Source organism: Manis pentadactyla, chromosome 1, assembly GCF_030020395.1.
Source record: "Manis pentadactyla isolate mManPen7 chromosome 1, mManPen7.hap1, whole genome shotgun sequence".
Taxonomy (NCBI): domain Eukaryota; kingdom Metazoa; phylum Chordata; class Mammalia; order Pholidota; family Manidae; genus Manis; species Manis pentadactyla.
Genome location: NC_080019.1, coordinates 123,746,306 through 123,772,054, shown reverse-complemented (window position 1 = coordinate 123,772,054; position 25,749 = coordinate 123,746,306). Strand labels below are relative to the sequence as shown.

The 25,749-nt window shown below is 37.9% G+C and overlaps 1 protein-coding gene across 2 annotated transcripts in view; it reads left to right on the top strand.

The window, feature by feature from the left end:
• Positions 1 to 25,749, top strand: part of ACAP2 (ArfGAP with coiled-coil, ankyrin repeat and PH domains 2) — a 163,500-nt gene that overhangs the window by 109,620 nt on the left and 28,131 nt on the right. For both annotated transcript variants that reach the window (XM_036933209.2, XM_057501373.1), the window contains 5 exons: positions 6,601 to 6,652; positions 7,435 to 7,535; positions 8,129 to 8,234; positions 24,208 to 24,416; positions 24,768 to 24,837. In XM_036933209.2, the coding sequence (XP_036789104.2) occupies positions 6,601 to 6,652; positions 7,435 to 7,535; positions 8,129 to 8,234; positions 24,208 to 24,416; positions 24,768 to 24,837 (538 nt within the window). The remainder of the gene's footprint in view (positions 1 to 6,600; positions 6,653 to 7,434; positions 7,536 to 8,128; positions 8,235 to 24,207; positions 24,417 to 24,767; positions 24,838 to 25,749) is intronic.

Sequence of the window (25,749 nt, the reverse complement as noted above, 5' to 3'; positions counted from 1 at the left end):
AATTTTGTATCCTACAACTTTGCTGAACTCGGGTATTAGACCTAGTAGTTTTAGAGTGGATTCTTTAGAGTTTTTTATATACAATATCATGTCATTTGCAGCCAGTAAGAGTTTCTTATTCTTTACCAATCTGGATGCCTTTTATTTCTTTGTTTTGTCTGATTGCCATGGCAACGACCTCCAGAACTATGTTGAATAAAAGTGGAGAGAGTGGCACTTACCAACTTTACATTTCCCTGTATGGCCCTGGAAGATGACTGGTTAGCCAGAGATGGGTAAGATTCCTCAAGGGAGGAACAACCTAAGACAGGCACAGTTGCAGGTATCAGGTGAGAAATTGGGGATCAAGTGAGGCTTAGAACCCCACCCCCCCTGTTTTGAGAGAAATCTGCATCCATGGATGTTTTGTTGCCCTTGTCTAGCTTGGATTAATACTTAGTCTATAGGCACACACCTGATCATCTACATTTGCCCTCTTTCAGCACTAAACTATGTTTTCTACCTTTATCTTGCATCTACCTACCACTTCAGCATTTTATTAAAAAAATAATAATAACTAATAATAAGGGAGAAATGTGGGATTCACATATAAATCAAGTATAAAAATCAAATGAATATTCACATTTGACCTGATTATTTATAGTTCATAATGCGTGATCAAAACTGAAAGTTTCTGTGATGACTGTCCTTGCACTGTTCACCGTGTAAGAACTTATTCACTATGTAAGAATTTGTTCACCATGTAAGAACTTGTTCGTTATGCTACAGAAGATTGGAGACTGTTGAGAACTAGGCTTGGGGTTGATTAATGATTGTGCATTGATCCCCTATACAGAATTTTATTGTTGTTAACAACCATTTGATCAATAAATATGAGAGATGTCCTCTCAAAAAAAAAAAAAAGTGGAGAGAGTGGGCATCCTTGTCTTGTTCCTGATCTTAAAGGAAAGGCTTTCAGCTTCTCGCTGTTAGGCATGATGTTGGCTGTGGGTTTGTCACATATGGCTTTTATTATGTTGAGGTACTTGCCCTCTATACCCATTTTGTTGAGAGTTTTTATCATGAATGGATGTTCAGTTTTGTCGAATGCTTTTTCAGCATCTATGGAGATGATCGTGTGGTTTTTGTCCTTGTTTTTGTTGATGTGGTGGATGATGTTGATGGATTTTCAAATGTTGTACCATCCTTGCATCCCTGGAATGAATCCCACTTGGTCATGGTGTATGATCCTTTTGATGTATTTTTGAATTCAGTTTGCCAATATTTTGTTGAGTATTTTTGCATCTATGTTCATCAGAGATATTGGTCTGTAATTTTCTTTGTTTGTGGTGTCTCTGCCTGGTTTTAGTATTAGAGTGATGCTGTCCTCATAGAATGAGTTTGGAAGTATTCCCTCTTCTACATTTTGGAAAACTTTAAGGAGTATGGGTATTAGGTCTTCACTAAATGTTTGATAAAATTCAGTGGTGACACCATCTGGTTCAGGAGTTTTTTTCTTAGGTAGATTTTTGATTACCAGTTCAACTTCGTTGCTGCTAAATGGTCTGTTCTGATTTTCTGTTTCTTTCTGGGTCAGGCTTGGAAGGTTGTATTTTTCTTGAAAGCTGTCCATTTCTTCTAAGTCTGGCTAGGGGTTTCTCTATTTTGTTTATTTTCTCGAAGAACCAGCTCCTGTTTCCATTGATTCTTTCTATTGGTTTTTTTCTTCTCAATTTTATTTATTTCTGCTTGAATCTTTATTATGTCCCTCCTTGTACTGAGTTTGGGCCTTCATTTGTTCTTCTTTTTCTGGTTTCTCTTCTTTCCTGAGGTAGGCCTTTGTTGCAACATACTTCCCTCTGAATATGGCCTTGGCTGCATCCCACAGATTTTGCGGTGTTGAATTATTGTTTTCATTTGTCTCCATATATTGCTTGATCTCTGTTAATATTTGGTCATTGATACATTGGTTATTTAGGAGCATATTTTTAAGGCTCCATGTGTTTGTGGAATTTTTCATTTTGTTTGTGTAATTTATTTCTAGTTTATACCTTTGTGATCTGAGAAGCTGGTTGGTACAATTTCAGTCTTTTTCAATTTACTGAGGATCTTTTTGTGGCCTAGTATGTGATCTATTCTTGAAAATGTTCCATGTGCACTTGAGAGGAATGTGTATTGTTCTGCTTTTGGGTGGAGAGTTCTGCAGATGTCTGTTAGGTCCATCTGTTCTAATGTGTTGTTCAGTGCCTCTGTCTCCTTACTTATTTTCTGTCTGGTTGTTCTGTCCTTTGGAGGGAGTGGACTGTCAAAGTCTCCTAAAATGAATGGATTGCATTCTATTTCCCCTTTTAATTCTGTTAGGATTTGTTTCACATATGTAGGTGCTCTGGTGTTGGATGCATAGATATTTATAATGGTTATATCCTCTTCTTGGATTGACCCCTTAATCATTATGTAATGTCCTTTGTCTCTTGTGACTTTCTTTGTTTTGAAGTCTATTTTGTCTGATACAAGTACTGCAACTCCTGCTTTTTTCTCCCTATTAGTTGCATGAAATATCTTTTTCCATCCCTTGACTTTTAGTCTGTGTATGTCCTTGGGTTTGAAGTGAGTCTCTTGTAGGAAGCATATAGATAGGTCCTGTTTTTTTATCCATTCAGTGACTCTATATCTTTTGATTGGTGCATTCAGTCCATTTACATTTAGGGTGATTATCAGTAGGTATGTACTTATTGCCACTGCAGGCTTTAGATTCGTGGTTACGAAAGATTCAAGGGTAACTTCCTTAGTATCTAAGAGTCTAACTTAACTCACTTAGTATGCTATTACAAACACAATCTAAAGGTTCTCTTTTTTTTTTCCCCTTCCTCCTTTTTCTTTGTCCTGCATTCTTTATATATTGAGGTATCATATTCTGTACTCTCTGTCTATCCCTTGACTGACTTTGGGGGTAGTTGATTTAATTTTGCATTTGCTTAATAATGAACTGTTCTGCTTTCTTTACTGTGGTTTTATTACCTCTGGTGACAGCTATTCAACCTTAGGAACACTTCCATCTATAGCAGTCCCTCCAAAATACATTGTAGAGTTAGTTTGTGGGAGGTAAATATTCTTAGCTTTTGCTCATCTGGAAATTGTTTAATCCCTCCTTCAAATTTAAATGATAATCTTGCTGGATAAAGTAATCTTGGTTCAAGAGCCTTCTGCTTCATTGCATTAAATACATCATGCCACTCCCTTCTGGCCTGTAAGGTTTCTGCTGAGAAGTCTGATGATAGCCTGATGGGCTCTCCTTTGTATGTTATCTTTTTTCTCTCTCTGGCTGCTTTTAATAGTCTGTCCATATCCTTGGCCTTTCCATTTTAATAATTATATGTCTTGTTGCTGTATTCCTAGATTCCCTTGTGTTGGGAGATCTGTGCACTTCTATGGCCTGAGAGACTATCTCCTTCTCAAGACTGGAGAAGTTTTCAACAATAATCTTCTCAAAGACACTCTCTGTCCCTTTTTTTGTCTTCTTCTTCTGGTACCCCTAGTACGAATATTGTTCCTTTTGGATTGGTCACACAGTTCTCAATATTTTTTCATTCCTTGAGATCCTTTTTTCTCTCTGTTCCTCAGCTTCTTTCTATCCCTCTTCTCTAATTTCTGTTTCATTTATGGTCTCCTCCCCCATATGTAATCTGCTTTTAAAACTTCCCAGTGTATTCCATAATGATTGGATTTCTGACTGGAATTTGTTCCTGAGTTCTTGTATATTTTTCTGTACTTCCATTAGCATGTTTATTACTTTTATTTTGAAATCTCTTTCAGGAAAATTGACAAGGTGTGTTTCACTTGATCCTTTTTTAGGTCTTTGAGGAATTTTTGTTTGAACCAGTTTCCTTTGACTTTTCATATTTTATGTGGCTGCATCTAGTGCCCAGAAGCTCTTCTCTCTGGAGCTGCTTGATGTCTGGGGCAATGTTGGCAGTAGCAGGGGAGTGGTGCAGGTGCCTGCGGGGAGGAATGAGCTGTTTCCTGCTTCCTGGCTCTTAAGCCTTTCTCCATTGCTGGAAATAATGAGCCGAGCAATAGGTATTGGCTTCTATGCTTTGCTTTTGTAGTTGCTGTAGGCAGGGCTTCCCTGTGGGGGTAGGGGACTGCAGGTTTGCAAGTCAGGTGTGGGGTGGCTAGGAGGAAGGCACAGCAGGCTGCATATCACTGTGGTGGGCCTTTGATCTTCATATCCAGCTGGGGAATGGAGTGCCTATAGCTCCTAAAAGTTCTCAACCTGCTGGGCATAGTGAGCCTGGACAATTTTGTCCACCTTTTCTTTTTCCTGAGCAGTAGGCTCTGCAATCCTTGCCTTTTAGCAGCCCTCTCACTGTTAGGAAGCCTCTCAGACTTCCTGCCTTTCTTTGTTCCAGAGCAGCTGGATGTGGATCCTTGTTTTCCACAAGTGGCTGGAATCTCAGTCTCTCCAGGTATTCTGCCTGTCTTAGCTTCCCAACCCCACTAATCACCAGAGAACTATGCAATGTAGGTTCGTTTTCCCAGAGTAGATCTCCAGGGTTAGGTGTTCAGCAGTCCCAGGCCTCTACTTCTTACCCGTTCCATTTCTCTTCCTCCCGCTGGTGAGCTGGGGTGGGTGAAGGGCTTTGGTACGTTACCCTTTTCCATGAGGTCTGTTCTTTTTTCCAGGTGTATACAATCTGGTGCAGCCTTCTTTCTTGTTGCTCTTTCAGGATTAGTTGTACTAATTATATTTTCATATTATTTGTGGTTTTAGGAGGAGGCCTCTGTCTCACCTCTTACACTGCCACCTTTAATCCAGCAGCTCTTCTTTTTTTTAATGTCAGACGACAAGGGGTAATGTCGTAAGACATTCAGAACTTAGTTATTGAACCCTTTTTTCTACATAGGATACATCATGAATTTTTTCCTTAGGTCAATTTAAGATGAGTTTGTAGTATCTTTCTTGAGTGTCAAAAAACTGATGAAGTGAGATAATCTCCCAGAAGTGGGTAGATGGTTGAGAAACTGCATTTCAGACATATGTATGACTTATAAATTTAATTATCAGAAGAAATGGTTTCTTACAAAAATACCTAAGCTTTTATTAGCATTTTGTTATTATTTTTAGATGCTGTTATCCTAAGATGCAGCAGATCAAAAGAAAAAATTTGAAGATCTCAGAAGCATGAAAAGTTCATATGGTTATATGGGTGTTTTTCTATGTGCAATAAAATCATGTGTAGTTTTTCACAAACTTATAAAATATGATTACTGTACTATAAAACATAAGAATTATTATTAATATAGTTCATTCCAAATGATATTTTTAAAAGTGCTTTAATCAGTATCAGAGATTTTTTTCCATTGCATGTCATCCTATGTGGCAGGGCTGAACCATTTGTTTGTTTGTAGGTGTTTCCTTAAACATTCTAACCAATTATGTGTCCCAAAGCAAAGAATCCTAGAAGTTCTTCCTTTTCGAGCCTGCCTCTTGATGATTTGCATTTCGAGGCAACTCACCTGGTTTTATCTGGATGCTTACTTAACAAATCTTTATTTTAATTGTAAAGTTGATGCCTTTTTAACTGGCAAGAAAACCTAACAATCTGTCTATCATAAAAATAGAAAAGCATCTAATCACTTTGGAATATTAATTATTTTTTAAAATAGATACTCTAAATATGTCTAAATACATTTTGTAGTCCTTTGTATTAGTGTCAATGAAAAGGTAGAATCTCTGTCTGCTAATTGATTAACAACTAATGTTTACAATAGAAATCATCTCACATGAAACTTACCTTAAAATAATGAGTCAAATAATCATACTTTTCATGCTTGTTGAGAATTTTTTGCTGTCTTTTATGAATGGCTTTTGGCTGTGATTTTTTTTTTTCTTGTTAAGTCTTTAGGTTCTTTTACTGTTTTAATAAATTAGAATTAGTAACATAGCATCATAACTTATCTTTTTCTTCTAAAGAAGATTGCAAATAGTTTGCCTAATAATTTACAGTAATGAGCAGAATAATATAAATAGGTGAGTGATCATTTTTAGAAATAACTTTGATTATTCTTTACGTGAAAGTAAGGCCAAGTGATTAGCTATTATCTCATTTGATATCAGTTTTAAAATGATGATTTAATTTCTTATTTTGCTTAACAAATTAAACACTTGCAGAATTAGCTGCAGAAAGGTTGAAAACTGAACACTATTGTTTTACCATATAAAAAAGATACCTTATTTACAATATAAATTTATTTACAGTAAAAGCAATTATTTGGGGGAAGTATTTTAGCTATTTTTGAAGAACTTCAAAAAAGTAAATTTTTACTTTGAAACAGGTATTATTTGATGATAGCATATAGGCTAACAACTTTTGTTAGGATATAAATTTCTGACATAAAATGAATGAAATATAGTAATTTTTCTAATCTCTGGCTTTAAATTTGCTTAAGATCATTCTTTACTTTCAGTAGTTATCTCATTGATATAATTTATATAAAGCAAAACAAAACAGTGCACTTCTCAAAAAACATTACCATAAACTGATAGTGCTTTCCCAAATATTTCTAAGGACTGACATAAACTATGTTTGTGAAAACTTAATCTATTTTGTATTTATTTAGACGCTGGTTTTCAATACAGAACAATCAGTTGGTCTACCAGAAAAAGTTTAAGGTAGGTGTGTTGTAAAGAAATTAAGTGAAAAACCAGTGAGTTACCCAGTTTGTTTTTTATCTGTTTGTCTTGGTAAAGCAGTGAAGTCCATAAATACTTGTGTGCAAAATTACCATTTATTTTATGTTTGGACATGCAAAAAGGACTCAAACTTGGGAAGTATTAATATTTGGTCTGTAAAAGCAGAGTAATTTTGAATCCTGAATTCTTAATTCCTACCTTTGAGATAGCTTTTTCTTTGTCTCAGAATTGTTACTTTTATTTCTTTATATATCCAGCTTGTGACAAGAATAACATTACCTTCCCATAGTACTATTTTGAGGCTCAAGGAAAGGCTACCTTTTAAGGAATAATACCTTAGAGCAAAAGGTAATAATATCAAAAGGTTAAAAATGAAATTAAAAGGTAGGCTTGAAGTAATTTAAATATAAATCTCTAAATTTGTTAATACTGTTTTTACTGATTTGTTTTCCTGAAAGAGGAAGCTAACATTTATTGATCACCAACTAATTAATCAAGTTTAGCTGAAGCTCTTTATATAAATTATTTTATTTAATCCTTATATGGCAACTAAAAGGCAGGTAAAATTGTTAACAGGACAGAATTACCTTTGTTAGTTACATCTGTGTTTATAACTCCTGTCTCTAATCTAAAATAAGATCAAATATAAATCTTTAAGATAAGACCATTTATTCCAAGGAGTATTTTTAAGTATGTTATTTTTAGGAGGAGTTTTTAAAACCGAGATTGAAAACTATGAGAGTTTTGTTTCCTTATTGTAGGATAACCCCACTGTAGTAGTGGAAGATCTAAGGCTCTGCACAGTGAAGCATTGTGAAGACATAGAACGGCGATTCTGCTTTGAGGTAGTCTCTCCGACAAAGTGAGTGGTTCTAAAGAATTTGAGACTTGCTTTCATGTTTTTACGGTTTGTCGTAAAAGAACTTTGCAGAGTGGAGAAATTTGTTTCACTTGTGATTATGTGTGCTAAAGAGGAAAAAAGGGTTTTAAAAGTAAATTTCAATAATTAATAATTATAGGTATTGTAGTCAGAGATTTATATAACTTCTATCCAGTATTGTATTCTTTAAATTCCATAAAGGTTGTTATATGAAAATTTATTAACGTTAATGATGATGAAGTCATAGATTAGATCAGTTTCTTTGATATCTATCATTTATTTCTGTCCAATAGAAAAAAATAGTGTTGTGTTTGTATGGTAAATTTAGTTTTTCTTTAAAAGTCCAGGAATGGTTATTTTTTTTTCCAATAGGTAATTTATTTCATTGATACCTTGATTTCCTCATGAACAACTTTGTCCTTAAGATAGATGAAATAAAACCTTTCACCAGAAATTATTTTTTTGTTAGAAAATTATTAAATAGCAAACTGGACAAAAAAGTAAACTTTATTGTCATTATTTTTTGGTCTGAGAAAATTAATTTAGTGTCTGAGGAGACTATTGTTTTCTTTTAGAAGTTGTATGCTTCAGGCAGATTCTGAAAAGCTGCGCCAGGCATGGATTAAGGCTGTTCAGACCAGTATTGCTACTGCCTATAGAGAGAAGGGTGATGAATCAGAGGTCAGTAAACAATATTGTAATATGAAATGATATTTTGCTAAAAGTTGTTAATTTTAGTTGCAACATTGTATGATTATAACATTCTTTAAATGGAGGATGATTTTTTGTAATTGAAATGGGTTTAATTTTTTAAATCTAGATTCAAATTCTCTTTTATTTCTGTTTACTTTATCAGTTATTTTACTTAATATTTCAATACGTGTTTATATGTCAACATATGTCAGTATTTGAATATGTGCCACAGATCTACATTTTTCTGATATATTTTCCCCAAAACATTTAATTGATAATTAATAACAAAGTAATGGATATGAAAGGTCTTTAAAATTAAAACTGGGTAAAAACCAAAAGCAGGAAAGCTCAAATTGTCTCTTAGTTGAAAACTCCCTGGAGAAGATAAGGTGGATGTGGAGTCTTGGGTCATTGGCTCACTTCAGATTCCTGACTCTTAAAGGCCATGAGTGAGTCTTGTGAGATGGAACTCACCACTTCCTCCAGAAGCTTGATGATATTAGGCATTTCTAAGTCTGTGCATGTCTGAATTATCTTTATTATATCCTCACATTTGTTTGATAATTTGGGTATGGAATTTTTAGATTGGAAATAATTATTCTTAAAATTTTTAACAGCATTGTATTCCTGGTTTCTAGCATTGCTGGAGTCTTTTTTTTTAATGTTTTTATTTTGGTATAGTTAATATACAGTTACATGAGCAACATTGTGGTTACTAGATTCCCCTCATTATCAAGTCCCCACCACATACCCCATTACAGTCACTGTCCATCAGCATAGTAAGATGCTATAGAGCCATTACTTGTCTTCTCTGTGCTATACTGCCTTCCCCATGATGCCCCTGCCCACATTATGTCTGCTAATTGTAATGCCCCTTATTCCCCTTATCCCTCCCTTCACACCCATCCTCCCCAGTCCCTTTCCCTTTGGTAACTGTTAGTCCATTCTTGGGTTCTGTGATTCCGCTACTGTTTAGTTCCTTCAGTTTTCCTTTGTTCTTATACTCCACATATGAGTGAAATCATTTGGTACTTGTCTTTCTCCACCTGGCTGATTTCACTGAGCATAATACCCTCTAGCTCCATCCATGTTGTTGCAAATGGTAGGATCTGTTTTTTTCTTATGGCTGAGTAATATTCCATTGTGTATATGTACCACATCTTCTTTATCCATCCATTTACTGATGGACACCTAGGTTGCTTCCATATCTTGGCTATTGTAAATAGTGCAGCGATAAACATAGGGGTGCATCTGTCTTTTTCAAACTGGAGTGCTGCATTCGTAGGGTAAATTCCTAGAAATGGAATTCCTGGGTCAAATGGTATTTCTATTTTGAGCTTTTTGAGGAACCTCCATACTGCTTTCCACAATGGTTGAACTAATTTACATTCCCACCAGCAGTGTAGGAGGGTTCCCCTTTCTCCACAACCTCGCCAACATTTGTTGTTATTTGTCTTTTGGATGGTAGCCACCCTTACTGGTATGAGGTGATAGCTCATTGTGGTTTTAATTTGCATTTCTCTGATGACAAGCGATGTGGAGCATCTTTTCATGTGTCTGTTGGCCATCTGAATATCTTCTTTAGAGAACTGTCTATTCAGCTCCTCTGCCCATTTCTTTAATTGGATTATTTGCTTTTTGTTTGTTGAGGTGTGTGAGCTCTTTATATATTTTGGATGTCAGCCCTTTATCAGATCTGTCATTTATGAATATGTTCTCCCATACTGTAGGATACCTTTTTGTTCTATTGATGGTGTCCTTTGCTGTACAGAAGCTTTTCAGCTTGATATAATCCCACTTGTTCATTTTTGCTTTTGGTTCCCTTGCGCGGGGAGATATGTTCAAGAAGAAGTCACTCATGTTTATGTCTAAGAGTTTTTGCCCATGTTTTTTCTAAGAGTTTTATGGTTTCATGACTTATGTTCAAGTCTTTGATCCATTTTGAATTTACTTTTGTGTATGAGGTTAGACAGTGATCCAGTTTCATTCTCTTACATGCAGCTGTCCAGTTTTGCCAGCACCATCTGTTGAAAAGACTGTCATTTCCCCACTGTATGTCCATGGCTCCTTTATCGAATATTAATTGACCATATATGTTTGGGTTAATGTTTGGAGTCTGTATTCTGTTCCATTGGTCTGTGGCTCTGTTCTTGTGGCAGTACCAAATTGTCTTGATAACTGTGGCTTTGTAGTAGAGCTTGAAGTTGGGGAGTGAGATCCCCCACCCTTTATTCTTCCTTCGCAGGATTGCTTTAGCTATTCGGGGTCTTTGGTGTTTCCATATGAATTTTTGAACTATTTGTTCCAGTTCATTGAAGAATGCTGTTGGTAATTTGATAGGGATTGCATCGAATCTGTATATTGCTTTGGGCAGGATGGCCATTTTGACAATATTAATTCATCCTAGCCAGGAGCATGGGATGAGTTTCCATTTGTTAGTGACCTCTTTAATTTCTGTTAAGAGTGTCTTGTAGTTTTCAGGGTATAGGTCTTTCACTTCCTTGGTTAGGTTTATTCCTAGGTATTTCATTCTTTTTGATTCTATTGTGAATGGAATTGTTTTCCTGATTTCTCTTTCTATTAGTTCATTGTTAGTGTATAGGAAAGCCACAGATTTTTGTGTCTTAATTTTGTATCCTGCAATTTTGCAGAATTCTGATATTAGTTCTAGCTGTTTGGAAGTGGAGTCTTTAGGGTTTTTTATGTACAATATCATGTCATCTGCAAATAGTGACAGTTTGACTTCTTCTTTACCGATCTGGATTCCTTGTATTTCTTTGTTTTGTCTAATTGCCTTGGCTAGGACCTCCAGTACTATGTTGAATAACAGTGGGGAGAGTGGGCATCCCTGTCTAGTTCCCGATCTCAGAGGAAAAGCTTTCAGCCTCTCACTGTTCCTCTCGCTGTTAGCTGTGCGTTTATCATATATGGCCTTTATTATGTTGAGGTACTTGCCCTCTATGCCCATTTTATTGAGAGTTTTTATCATGAATGGATGTTGAAGTTTGTTGAATGCTTTTTCAGCATCTATGGAGATGATCATGTGGTTTTTGTCCTTCTTTTTGTTGATGTGGTGGATGATGTTGACGGATTTTCAAATGTTGTACCATCCTTGCATCCCTGGAATGAATCCCACTTGGTCATGGTGTATGATCCTTTTGATGTATTTTTGATTTTGGTTTGCTAATGTTTTGTTGAGTAGTTTTGCATCTACGTTCATCAGGGATATTGGTCTGTAGTTTTCTTTTTTGGTGGGGTCTTTGCCTGGTTTTGGTATTAGGGTGATGTTGGCTTCATAGAATGAGTTTGGGAGTATTCCCTCCTCTTCTATTTTTTGGAAAACTTTAAGGAGAATGGGTATTATGTCTTCTCTGTATGTCTGATAAAATTCTGAGGTAAATCCATCTGGCCCAGGTTTTTTTCTTTGGGTAGTGTTTTGATTACCGCTTCAATTTCTTTGCTGTTAATTGGTCTGTTTAGATTTTCTGTTTCTTCCTGGGTCAGTCTTGGAAGGTTGTATTTTTCTAGGAAGTTGTCCATTTCTCCTAGGTTTTCCAGCTTGTTGGCATATAGTTTTTCATAGTATTCTCTAATAATTCTTTGTATTTCTGTGGAGTCTGTCGTGATTTTTCCTTTCTCATTTCTGATTCTGTTGGTGTGTGTTGATTCTCTTTTTCTCTTAATAATTCTTTGTAGAGGCTTATCTACTTTGTTTATATTCTTGAAGAACCAGCTCTTGGTTTCATTGATTTTTTCTATTGTTTTATTCTTCACAATTTTATTTCTTCTCTGATCTTTATTATGTCCCTCCATCTGCTGACCTTAGGCCTCATTTGTTCTTCTGTTTCCAATTTTGATAATTTGTGACATTAGACTATTCGTTTGGGATTGTTCTTCCTTCTTTAAACATGCCTGGATTGCTATATACTTTCCTCTTAAGACTGCTTTTGTTGCGTCCCACAGTAGTTGGGGCTTTGTGTTGTTGTCATTTGTTTCCATATATTGCTGGATCTCCATTTTAATTTGTTTGTTGATCCATTGATTATTTAGGAGCATGTTGTTAAGCCTCCATGTGTTTGTGTGCATTTTTGCTTTCTTTGTACAATTTATTTCTAGTTTTATACCTTTGTGGTCTGAGAAGTTGGTTGGTAGGATTTCAATCTTTTGGAATTTACTGAGGCTCTTTTTGTGGCCTAGTATGTGGTCTATTCTGGAGAATGTTCCATGTGCGCTTGAGAAAAATGTGTATGCTGTTGCTTTTGGATGTAGAGTTGTATAGATGTCTATTAGGTCCGTCTGTTCTAGTGTGTTGTTCAGTGCCTCTGTGTCCTTTCTTATTTTCTGTCTGGTGGATCTGTCCTTTTGAGTGGGTGGTTTGTTGAAGTCTCCCAAAATGAATGCATTGCATTCTATTTCCTCCTTTAATTCTGTTAGTATTTGTTTCACATATATTGGCGCTCCTGTACTGGGTGCATATATATTTATCATGGTTATATCCTCTTGTTGGACTGAGCCCTTTATCATTATGTAATGTCCTTCTTTATCTCTTGTTACTTTCTTTGTTTTGAAGTCTATTTTTGTCTGATACTAGTATTGCAGCACCTGCTTTTTTCTCCCTGTTATTTGCATGAAATATCTTTTTCCATCCCTTGACTTTTAATCTGTGCATGTCTTTGGGTTTGAGGTGAGTCTCTTGTAAGCAGCATATAGATGGGTCTTGTTTTTTTTTTTTTTTTTTTTTTTAAATAATTATTTTTTATTGAAGGGTAGTTGATGCACAGTATTACATTACATTAGTTTCAAGTGTACAACACAGTGGTAGAACATTTATATACATAATTCTAGGTTCCAGCTATCACCCTACCAAGCTGTTACAATATCTTGACTATATTCCTTATGCTATACATTACATCCCGGTTACTTATTTATTTTACCATTGGAAGTCTGTCCTTTTTTTTTTTTTTTTTTTTTTTTTTTGTGAGGGGATCTCTCATATTTATTGATCAAATGGTTGTTAACGACAATAAAATTCTGTACAGGGGAGTCAATGCTCAATGCACAATCATTAATCCACCCCAAGCCTAATTTTCGTCAGTCTCCAATCTTCTGAGGCATAACAAACAAGTTCTTACATGGAGAACAAATTCTTACATAATGAATAAGTTACATAGTGAACAGTACAAGGGCAGTCATCACAGAAACTTTCGGTTTTGCTCATGCATTATGAACTCTAAACAGTCAGTTCAAATATGAATACTCATTTGGTTTTTATACTTGATTTATATGTGGATACCACATTTCTCTCTTTATTATTATTATTTTTCATAAAATGCTGAAGTGGTAAGTAGATACAAGATAAAGGTAGAAAACATAGTTTAGTGTTGTAAGAGAGCAAATGTAGATGATCAGGTGTGTGCCTGTAGACTATGTGTTAATCCAAGCTAGACCAGGGCAATAAAACATCCACGTATGCAGAAGATTTCTCTCAGAACAGGGGGGGTGAGTTTCTAAGCCTCACCTCTGTTGACCCCCAATTTCTCACCTGATGGCCCCCCTGCGACTGTGCCTGTCTTAGGTTGTTCCTCCCTTGAGGAATCTTACCCGTCTCTGGCTAACCAGTCATCTTCCGGGGCCATACAGGGAAATGTGAAGTTGGTAAGTGAGAGGGAAGCCTTATTGTTTGAAAAGGTTAGCTTTTTACTTCTTTGCATATTTATGCCCTGTGGCTTCTATGCCCAGCATTTGTCTTGAGGTATCTTTACCACTTGGAAGAATTATGATACTCGGTAAATTTGATATGAGGCACGAATTCTATTTAAGGGTTGTAATTAGGAAGGAAGAAGAAAAGCTATAGAAGTAGCAGGCGGCAGAAAACATGGGAAGATTGATTATTTCTTTGACATATCTTCTTGTAGAGTAACTTCAGCATGTATAGGTTTTAAACTACCAATTAAATTGCGCACACACATTAACATAATAGGAGTATAGTTACATAACCAAAGCATACCTGTAATTACCAGCCATCTCCAGTGAAACCAAGAAAACCAGTTAGGCACCTTAGGCATTTGTGAAAACTTATCTATGATATGGTGGATATTGTCCAACTGAACTTGAACAGTCTGAGAGAAATCAGACAAATTAAAACAACCCATTCCTGAGGACTGTTCACATGCCATATGTTCTTTTAACAGTAAATAGTCTGTAGTTGTAAGACTTTGGAGCGCTACAATTTGCACTTCTCCAAATTCTTGGTTGAGTTCCAACAGTATAGATCCAGTCAAATTTGTTGTTTTACTGTATGCACAGGCCAGCTTAGATATCTCCTTCCTCATTCCCATGGCAAGTCCAGGAACTGGTGGGATGAGTGCATCTACAGCTGTAGCAGTGCGTGGATCTTTGTTGGGGTTTTTTGATGATCATCTTCTGGCATGAGTCTTCCAGAGAGTGCAGATGTTGGAAGTTCTTTTTCATATCATATCTTAGTTCATTTTCGGGGTAGCCCAATTAGGCTTTGATCCTCTGTATAAACACAAACAGACCCTTTGCCTACACTTTTATATGCCCTTTATACCCTTGTGTAGAACTCGTTGGAGGTTACCACACAGGAACTGCCCTTTTTTTTTTTTTTTTTTCGCTTTGATTTTGGTATCACTAATCTACACTTACATGACGAATATTATGTTTAGTAGGCTCTCCCCTATACCAGGACTCCCCTATAAACCCCTTTACAGTCACTGTCCATCAGCATAGCAAAATGTTGTAGAATCACTACTTGCCTTCTCTGTGTTGTACAGCCCTCCCTTTTCTCCTACCCCCCCATGCATGTTAATCTTAATACCCCCCTACTTCTCCCCCCCTTATCCCTCCCTACCCACCCATCCTCCCCAGTCCCTTTCCCTTTGGTACCTGTTAGTCCATTCTTGAGTTCTGTGATTCTGCTGCTGTTTTGTTCCTTCAGTTTTTCCTTTGTTCTTATATTCCACAGATAAGTGAAATAATTTGGTATTTCTCTTTCTCCGCTTGGCTTGTTTCACTGAGCATAATACCCTCCAGCTCCATCCATGTTGCTGCAAATGATTGGATTTGCCCTTTTCTTATGGCTGAGCAGTATTCCATTGTGTATATGTACCACATCTTCTTTATCCATTCATCTATCGATGGACATTTAGGTTGCTTCCAATTCTTGGCTATTGTAAATAGTGCTGCAATAAACATAGGGGTGCATGTGTCTTTCTCAAACTTGATTGCTGCGTTCTTAGGGTAAATTCCTAGGAGTGGAATTCCTGGGTCAAATGGTAAGTCTGTTTTGAGCATTTTGATGTACCTCCATACTGCTTTCCACAATGGTTGAACTAACTTACATTCCCACCAGCAGTGTAGGAGGGTTCCCCTTTCTCCACAGCCTCGCCAACATTTGTTGTTGTCTGTCTTTTGGATGGCAGCCATCCTTACTGGTGTGAGGTGATACCTCATTGTAGTTTTAATTTGCATTTCTCTGATAATTAGCGATGTGGAGCATCTTTTCATGTGTCTGTTGGCCATCTGTATTTCTTTTTTGGAGAACTGTCTGTTCAGTTCCTCTGCCCATTTTTTAATTGGATTATTTGTTTTTTGTTTGTTGAGGCGTGTGAGCTCCTTATATATACTGGACGTCAAGCCTTTATCGGATGTGTCATTTTCAAATATATTCTCCCATACTGTATGAATCCTTCTTGTTCTATTGATGGTGTCTTTTGCTGTACAGAAGCTTTTCAGCTTAATATAGTCCCACTTACTCATTTTTGCTGTTGTTTTCCTTGCCCGGGGAGATATGTTCAAGAAGAGGTCACTCATGTTTATGTCTAAGAGGTTTTTGCCTATGTTTTCTTCCAAGACAAGAGTTTAATGGTTTCATGGCTTACATTCAGGTCTTTGATCCATTTTGAGTTTACTTTTGTATATGGGGTTAGACAATGGTCCAGTTTCATTCTCCTACATGTAGCTGTCCAGTTTTGCCAGCACCACCTGTTGAAGAGACTGTCATTTCGCCATTGTATGTCCATGGCTCCTTTATCAAATATTAATTGACCATATATGTCTGGGTTAATGTCTGGATTCTCTGGTCTGTTCCATTGGTCTGTGGCTCTGCTCTTGTGCCAGTACCAAATTGTCTTGATTACTGTGGCTTTATAGTAGAGCTTGAAGTTGGGGAGTGAGATCCCCCCTACTTTATTCTTCTTTCTCAGGATTGCTTTGGCTATTCGGGGTCTTTGGTGTTTCCATATGAATTTTTGAATTATTTGTTCCAGTTCATTGAAGAATGTTGCTGGTAGTTTCATAGGGATTGCATCAAATCTGTATATTGCTTTGGGCAGGATGGCCATTTTGACGATATTAATTCTTCCTAGCCACGAGCATGGGATGAGTTTCCATCTGTTAGTGTCCCCTTTAATTTCTCTTAAGAGTGACTTGTAGTTTTCAGAGTATAAGTCTTTCACTTCTTTGGTTAGGTTTATTCCTAGGTATTTTATTTTTTTTGATGCAATTGTGAATGGAGTTGTTTTCCTGATTTCTCTTTCTGTTGGTTCATTGTTAGTATATAGGAAAGCCACAGATTTCTGTGTGTTGATTTTGTATCCTGCAACTTTGCTGTATTCCGATATCAGTTCTAGTAGTTTTGGGGTGGAGTCTTTAGGGTTTTTTATGTACAGTATCATGTCATCTGCAAATAGTGACAGTTTAACTTCTTCTTTACCAATCTGGATTCCTTGTATTTCTTTATTTTGTCTGATTGCCGTGGCTAGGACCTCCAGTACTATGTTAAATAACAGTGGAGAGAGTGGGCATCCCTGTCTAGTTCCCGATCTCAGCGGAAATGCTTTCAGCTTCTCGCTGTTCAATATAATGTTGGCTGTGGGTTTATCATAGATGGCCTTTATTATGTTGTGGTACTTGCCCTCTATTCCCATTTTGCTGAGAGTTTTTAACATGAATGGATGTTGAACTTTGTCAAATGCTTTTTCAGCATCTATGGAGATGATCATGTGGTTTTTGTCTTTCTTTTTGTTGATGTGGTGGATGATGTTGATGGACTTTCGAATGTTGTACCATCCTTGCATCCCTGGGATGAATCCCACTTGGTCATGGTGTATGATCCTTTTGATGTATTTTTGAATTCGGTTTGCTAATATTTTGTTGAGTATTTTTGCATCTACGTTCATCAGGGATATTGGTCTGTAGTTTTATTTTTTGGTGGGGTCTTTGCCTGGTTTTGGTATTAGGGTGATGTTAGCTTCATAGAATGAGTTTGGGAGTATCCCCTCCTCCTCTATTTTTTGGAAATCTTTAAGGAGAATGGGTATTATGTCTTCCCTGTATGTCTGATAAAATTCCGAGGTAAATCCATCTGTCCCGGGGGTTTTGTTCTTTGGTAGTTTTTTGATTACCGCTTCAATTTTGTTGCTGGTAATTGGTCTGTTTAGATTTTCTGTTTCTTCCTGGGTCAATCTTGGAAGGTTATATTTTTCTAGGAAGTTGTCCATTTCTCCTAGGTTTCCCAGCTTGTTAGCATATAGGTTTTCATAGTATTCTCCAATAATTCTTTGCATTTCCGTGGGGTCCGTCGTGATTTTTCCTTTCTTGTTTCTGATACTGTTGATTTGTGTTGACTCTCTTTTCTTCTTAATAAGTCTGGCTAGAGGCTTATCTATTTTGTCTATTTTCTCGAAGAACCAGCTCTTGGTTTCATTGATTTTTGCTATTGTTTTATTCTTCTCAATTTTATTTATTTCTTCTCTGATCTTTATTATGTCCCTCCTTCTGCTGACCTTAGGCCTCATCTGTTCTTCTTTTTCCAATTTTGATAATTGTGACATTAGACCATTCATTTGGGATTGCTCTTCCTTTTTTAAATATGCTTGGATTGCTATATACTTTCCTCTTAAGACTGCTTTTGCTGTGTCCCACAGAAGTTGGGGCTTAGTGTTGTTTTTATCATTTGTTTCCATATATTGCTGGATCTCCATTTTGATTTGGTCATTGATCCATTGATTATTTAGGAGCGTGTTGTTAAGCCTCCATGTGTTTGTGAGCCTCTTTGCTTTCTTTGTACAGTTTATTTCTAGTTTTATGCCTTTGTGGTCTGAAAAGTTGGTTGGTAGGATTTCAATCTTTTGGAATTTTCTGAGGCTCTTTTTGTGGCCTAGTATGTGGTCTATTCTGGAGAATGTTCCATGTGCACTTGAGTAGAATGTATATCCTGCTGCTTTTTGATGTAGAGTTCTATAGATGTCTATTAGGTCCATCTGCTCTACTGTGTTGTTGAGTGCTTCCGTGTCCTTACTTATTTTCTGCCCAGTGGATCTCTCCTTTGGGGTGAGTGGTGTGTTGAAGTCTCCTAGAATGAATGCATTGCAGTCTATATCCCCCTTTAGTTCTGTTAGTATTTGTTTCACATATGCTGGTGCTCCTGTGTTGGGTGCATATATATTTAGAATGGTTATATCCTCTTGTTTGACTGAGCCCTTTATCATTATGTAGTGTCCTTCTTTATCTCTTGTTACTTTCTTTGTTTTGAAGTCTATTTTGTCTGATATTAGTACTGCAACCCCTGCTTTCTTCTCAGTGTTGTTTGCTTGAAATATGTTTTTCCATCCCTTGACTTTTAGTCTGTACATGTCTTTGGGTTTGAGGTGAGTTTCTTGTAAGCAGCATATAGATGGGTCTTGCTTTTTTATCCATTCTGTTACTCTGTGTCTTTTGATTGGTGCATTCAACCCATTAACATTTAGGGTGACTATTGAAAGATATGTACTTATTACCATTGCAGGCTTTAAATTCGTGGTTACCAAAGGTTCAAGGTTAGCCTCTTTAGTATCTTACTGCCTAACTTAGCTCGCTTATTGAGCTGTTATATACACTGTCTGGAGATTCTTTTCTTCTCTCCCTTCTTGTTCCTCCTCCTCGATTCTTCATATGTTGGGTGTTTTGTGCTGTGCTCTTTCTAGGAGTGCTCCCATCTAGAGCAGTCCCTGTAAGATGTTCTGTAGAGGTGGTTTGTGGAAAGCAAATTCCCTCAGCTTTTGTTTGTCTGGGAATTGTTTAATCCCACCGTCATATTTGAATGATAGTCGTGCTGGATACAGTATCCTTGGTTCAAGGCCCTTCTGTTTCATTGTATTAAATATATCATGCCATTCTCTTCTGGCCTATAGGGTTTCTGTTGAGAAATCTGACGTTAGCCTGATGGGTTTTCCTTTATAGGTGACCTTTTTCTCTCTAGCTGCCTTTAACACTCTTTCCTTGTCCTTGATCTTTGCCATTTTAATTATTATGTGTGTTGGTGTTGCCCTTCTTGGATCCTTTCTGTTCGGGGTTCTGTGTATTTCCGTGGTCTGTTCGATTACTTCCTCCCCCAGTGTGGGGAAGTTTTCAGCAATTATTTCTTCTAAGATACTTTCCATCTCTTTTCCTCTGTCTTCTTCTTCTGGGACCCCTATAATACGGATATTGTTCCTTTTGGATTGGTCACACAGTTCTCTTAATATTGTTTCATTCCTGGAGATCCTTTTGTCTCTCTCTATGTCAGCTTCTATGCATTCCTGTTCTCTGATTTCAATTCCATCAATGGCCTCTTGCATTCTATCCATTCTGCTTATAAACCCTTCCAGAGTTTGTTTCATTTCTGCGATCTCCTTTCTGGCATCTGTGATCTCCTTCCGGACTTCATCCCATTTCTCTTGCGTATTTCTCTCCATCTCTGTCAGCATGTTTATGATTCTTATTTTGAATTCTTTTTCAGGGAGACTGGTTAGGTCTGTCTCCTTCTCTGGTGTTGTCTCTGTGATCTTTGTCTGCCTGTAGCTTTGCCTTTTCATGGTGATAGGAATAGTCTGCAGAACTGGGACGAGTGATGGCTGGAAGGACTTTCTTTCTTGTTGGTTTGTGGCCCTCCTCTCCTGGGAGAACAGCGACCTCTAGTGGCTTGTGCTGCGCAGCTGCGCGCACACAGGGTTTCTGCTTCCTGCCCGGCTGCTATGGAGTTAATCTCCGCTGTTGCTGTGGGCGTGGCCTGGCTCGGGCAGCTACTCCAAAATGGTGGAGTCGCATTGGAGCAGGAGTGGCTGGGAGGCTATTTATCTCCGTAAGGGGCCTCCCTGCTCCCTGCAGCCCAGGGGTTAGGGTGCCCAGAGATCCCGGATTCCCTACCTCTGGATTAAGTGACCCGCCCTGCCCCTTTAAGACTTCCAAAGAGCACCCGCGAAAACAAAGCAACGCCCACCCAAAAAAAAGAAAAAAAATTTTTTTAATTAAAAAAAAAAAAAAGTTTTTAATTAAAAAAAAAAAAAAGGTGGTCGTTCGTTTTTCTTTATTCCCCAGTGCCAGCCTCAGGCCTCTGCTCACCGGTCTTTCTGCCCTGTTTCCCTAGTATTGGGGTCCCTATCCCTTTAAGACTTCCAAAAAGCGCTCGCCAAAACAAAACAGCAAAAAAGCAAAAAAAAATGGTCGCGCGCTTTTCTTATGTCCTCTGTCACCCAGCCTCCAGTGCCCGCTCACTGTTCTTGCTGCCCTGTTTTCCTAGTATCGAGGGCCCTGCACTCTGGCCCGGATGGCTTGGGCTGGGTGTTCGGCAGTCCTGGGCTCTGTCTCCCTCCCGCTCTGCCTGCTCTTTTCCCTCCGGGAGCTGGGGGGAGGGGCGCTCGGCTCCCGCGGGCCGTGGCTTGTATCTTACCCCCTTCGCGAGGCACTGGGTTCTCTCAGGTGCGGATGTGGTCTGGATATTGTCCTGTGTCCTCTGGTCTTTATTCTAGGAAGGGTTGTCTTTGTTATATTTTCATAGATATATGTTGTTTTGGGAGATTTCCGCTGCTCTACTCACGCCGCCATCTTCCGCCCCTCCTGGGTCTTGGTTTTTTATCCATTCTGTTACTCTGTGTCTTTTGATTGGTGCATTCAGTCCATTTACATTTAGGGTGATTATCGAAAGATATGTACTTATTGCCATTGCAGGCTTTATGTTTGTTGTTACCAAAGGTTCAAGGTTAGCTTCTTTATTATCTTACTATCTAACTTAGCTCACTTATTGAGCTATTATAAACACTGTCTGATGATTCTTTATTTCTCTCCCTTCTTATTCCTCCTCCTCCATTCTTCATATGTTGGGTGTTTTGTTCTGTGCTCCTTTTAGGAGTGCTCCCATCTAGAGCAGTCCCTCCAAGATACCCTGTAGAGGTGGTTTGTGGGTGGCAAATTCCCTCAACATTTGCTTGTCTGGGAATTGTTTAATCCTTCCTTCATATTTAAATGGTAATCGTGCTGAATACAGTATCGTTGGTTCAAGGTCCTTCTGTTTCATTGCTTTAAGTATATCATGCCATTCTCTTCTGGCCTGTAGGATTTCTTTTGAGAAGTCTGATGGTAGCCTGATGGGTTTTCCTTTGTAGGTGACCTTTTTTTTCTCTCTGGCTGCTTTTAATAGTCTGTCCTTGTCTTTGATCTTTGCCATTTTAATTATGTGTCTTGGTGTTGCCCTCCTTGGGTCCCTTGTCACGGGAGTTCCGTGTGCTTCTTTGGTCTAAGAGGCCATTTCCTCCCCTAGTTTGGGGAAGTTTTCAGCAATTATTTGTTCAAAGACACTTTGTGTCCCTGTTTCCTTTCTCTTCTTCCTCTGGTCCTATAATGAGAATATTGTTCTGTTTCGATTGGTCACACAGTTCTCTTAATATTCTTTCATTCCTGGAGATCCTTTTATCTCTCTCTGCATCAGCTTCTCTGCATTCCTGTTCTCTGATTTCTAGTACATAAATGGTCTCTTGCTTCTCATCCATTCTGCTTTGAAGTCCTTGCAGAGCTTGTTTTATGTCTGTATTCTCCGTCCTCCATTCTTGCATATTTCTCTGCAAGTCCATCAGCAAGGTTATGACTTTTGTTTTGAATTCTTTTTCAGGAAGATTGGTTAAATCTATCTTCCCAGATTCCTTTTCAGGGGAGGATGTGGAGGATGTCTGGGTTAGTCTGGTCTGGATCAAATTTTTCTGCCTTTTCATGTTTGTAGATGCAGTGGTATGCTGTTGACTCGTCTGTCAGCTGGGAGATCCAAGACCCTTTCCACTCGCTCCTGGCCTTTCTTTCCTGGGACAACGGCGACCCCTAGCTGTTTGTGTTGGGCAGTTTCACATAGACTGGGTCTCTGTTTCTTGCCCGGCCACTATGGAGGAAGCTCACTTGTTGTGGGCGTGGCCAGCCTCAGGCTGCTGCTCTGCTACGTTCTGGCCGTGCTGGAAGGGGGAACGGGCGGTGGGCTGTTTATCCCCGTGAGGGGTCTCAGAGCTGCGCTGCTGCCCAGGGGGTTAGGGTGCCCGGAGTTCCCCGGGATTCCCAGCTGCTGGGCTAAGTGTCTCTGGACGCTTCCGTCCAGCTGTGGGGTCACTGTTCCTTTAATTCTTTCAAAAAGCACTCGCTTTTCTTTGTCCCAGGGGTTTGGCTACAGGTACCCGCTGGCAGGTTTTACTGTTTTGTTCCCCTTGTATCCAGCACCCCATGCTTTGTGTGTCTGCGTTATGGGTGCGGATGGCTAAGGCTGGGTATTTAGCAGTCCTGGGCTCCCTCTCCCTCCCTGCTCCGACTCCTCTTCTCCCGCTGGGAGCTGGGGTGGGGGATGCTCGCATCCTGCCAGGCCGGGGCTTGTATCTTACCTGCTTCGTCAGGTGCTGGGTTCTCGCGGGTGTGGATGTTGTCTGGCTGTTTTCCTGTTTCTTCTGGTCTCTCTTTTAGGGATATTTGTATTTGTTGTATTTTCAAAAATATATATGTTTTTGGGAAGAGATTCCCACTGTCCTACTCATGCCGCCATCTTGGCTCAGCCCCCTCTCCCATTTGTTTTTATCATGTTTACTTACATGATTAGGCTTCCTGCATGTAACCAGTATCCTCTCTGCTGCCTTCTGCCCCTTCATCCAACAAAGGCTCTGGCACCTCACTCCAGTTGGCACTCCCCTTGGTGCTGTCCTGTCCCAGACTCTCACTTCCCTTGCTGGGCCGTCTCCTCATGCAGACAGATATACTTCTTTTCATGCTTGGGATCCAACAACCTACAGAGGTGCTTTCATTTGAGGATATGTACTTCACTCAGCTCAGTCCTCTGTGAAATACTGTATTCCAGTTTCATTGCTTGGTCCCACCTAATGGCTGTTTGAGTTTTCAGGGAAAGGACAGCAAGAGCCAGATTAAATTTCTAGTGATTCTGTACTAAAATAGTAGTTAGCTAAGGTTGAAATGTTTTTAAACCAGAAGGCTTTTTAGACTATATCTTTAATTGCTTAGGATCCCCAAACTACATGTTTGTACTTGGTTATTATTTTCTGTATACTTAAAAAGTTTTAACTTTTTGCTTACCTGCCACTTTTTGATTTCCTCCTGGCTTCCTAATAGCCCATGAGATTTAGATATTGTGTATTCTATTGTTTATTCATTCCATAGTTATAATTATGTAATTGATCTGCTCTTTAGTAAAAGGCCGTTCCGTTTCTAGTTATTCACTGCAATAATTGAAACAACTTGCTTGTAGTTCATTGAATACCTTTGGAAAAAGTTGGTATAAAATAATATTTATGTTATTCTTGAGTTTTAATAGTCTTACTCCCCTTTTCTCTCATTCTGCATGTTAAGTTAGTGTTCCCCCTTTTTTTGCCCTCAGATCTTGAACATATATTCATTGCATCAGTTATTATATATAGATACACACACACACACACAGACACACATATACTTCTTGTTCAATATCTATGTTTTTTGTGACAAGACTAAATGCCAGTTGATGGAGGAACCTATATCTTTTCATCCTCGAATCTCTAATAAAGAAATGCCTGGTGAAGGCCCATAATAGGTGTTCAGTTTATTAGGAGCTTTGATTCAGAGCATGTAGTGTGTGTGTAGTATTACAATGTTTTTTTTTTAAAAAACAAATGATTTTTAATTCTTGTAGAAGCTGGATAAGAAATCATCTCCATCCACAGGAAGCCTGGATTCTGGAAATGAGTCAAAAGATAAGTTATTGAAAGGAGAAAGTGCACTACAGCGAGTCCAGTGTATCCCTGGCAATGCCAGTTGCTGTGATTGTGGTCTGGCAGACCCACGCTGGGCCAGCATCAACTTGGGCATCACCCTGTGTATCGAGTGTTCTGGAATTCACCGGTGGGTAGGCCTCTTCAGGGTGAGAGACTTCTTTTGGGTAAACACATTGTAAATTATCATGCCCCATTGATTAAGAGGGCCTTTTCTAGTTGCCTATTTTGACTGCCAGTTTGTATCTTTGTACCTCTTGTAGAGTGGATAAAATGCTGGTTGTGAAGTCCTCCCTTTGAGGATATCAGTTCACTATTCCTTATTAACCAGAATATCTGTCAACAATTATGTGTGTGTATGTGTGTTTGAGGGCTATACTAGGGACTTTGTTTCATTAGAGTAGAAAAATAATTTGCATGACATGCAAATAGAGACTTGATAATTTTATATATTAATATAGTCTTATTTTTTCCCACTTAGGAGTCTTGGTGTTCATTTTTCAAAAGTACGATCTTTAACATTAGACACATGGGAACCTGAACTTTTAAAGGTAAAACAAATATTTGATTAAAAATATTTCATATTTTCACATAAAATATCAGGATTTTAAGAATCTTGGTTTACAAATGTATGAGTTTCTCAATGGTAACAATGAATAAAATATACTGAAACACACGGAGTCTATTTTGGCAAATTGGGTGTTTTCATATTGGGTTTTTAAAAATGCTAAGTTTATGTAGCACTCTTAACTCCAACTAGATTCACTTTTTAAGGAAACCAGCATTCCTACATTTTTATGTTTTCTCAAAAATATGTTAGATTTTGTGCTTCAATTATAATCTTTTATAATTACATAAGTTCTTGTTAAAAATGTAAGAGACATTGCTATAGTGAGCTCCATACTGGATTGGTGTAGCATGTTATCATTGGGTTGCTTTACAATAGGACCATTTGCAAATTTACATTGTTTGTATAGTAGTTATCAAACCATAACATCCTTTTTTCCCTCTGTAAGAACTCATATATATGAAAATGTCTTAAGTAATTTTAGATCACAACTGAGTTTCTCATAAGATTTACAAAACTCATTAACAGTTAATAGTCTACTTTTTCTTCTCACCATTTAGTTTACCATATTATATATAAAAAATTAGTTTCAAGGTTGTCATATACTCTGCATTCATTTCTGCCTGGAAATTGTGTTCTTAATGTGCTTGAGTTTTTATTTCAATCTATAGATAAACTTTAATCCTGTCAGTTGTGTAAAGTAAAAAATTGGCTTTGTGGAATTATTGTATAAACATTTAAATGAAAATGATATGTTGGCTCCCAGGACTTGTTATGAATTCAATGGAGAAGAAAATAGGGGATGAGGGGTAGAAATCTAATTTCTGCATCAACTTTGTGTGTAGGTATGAACTGAGTAGATTCATTTTAGAAAATTGGGTTGAAAAATAGTTAT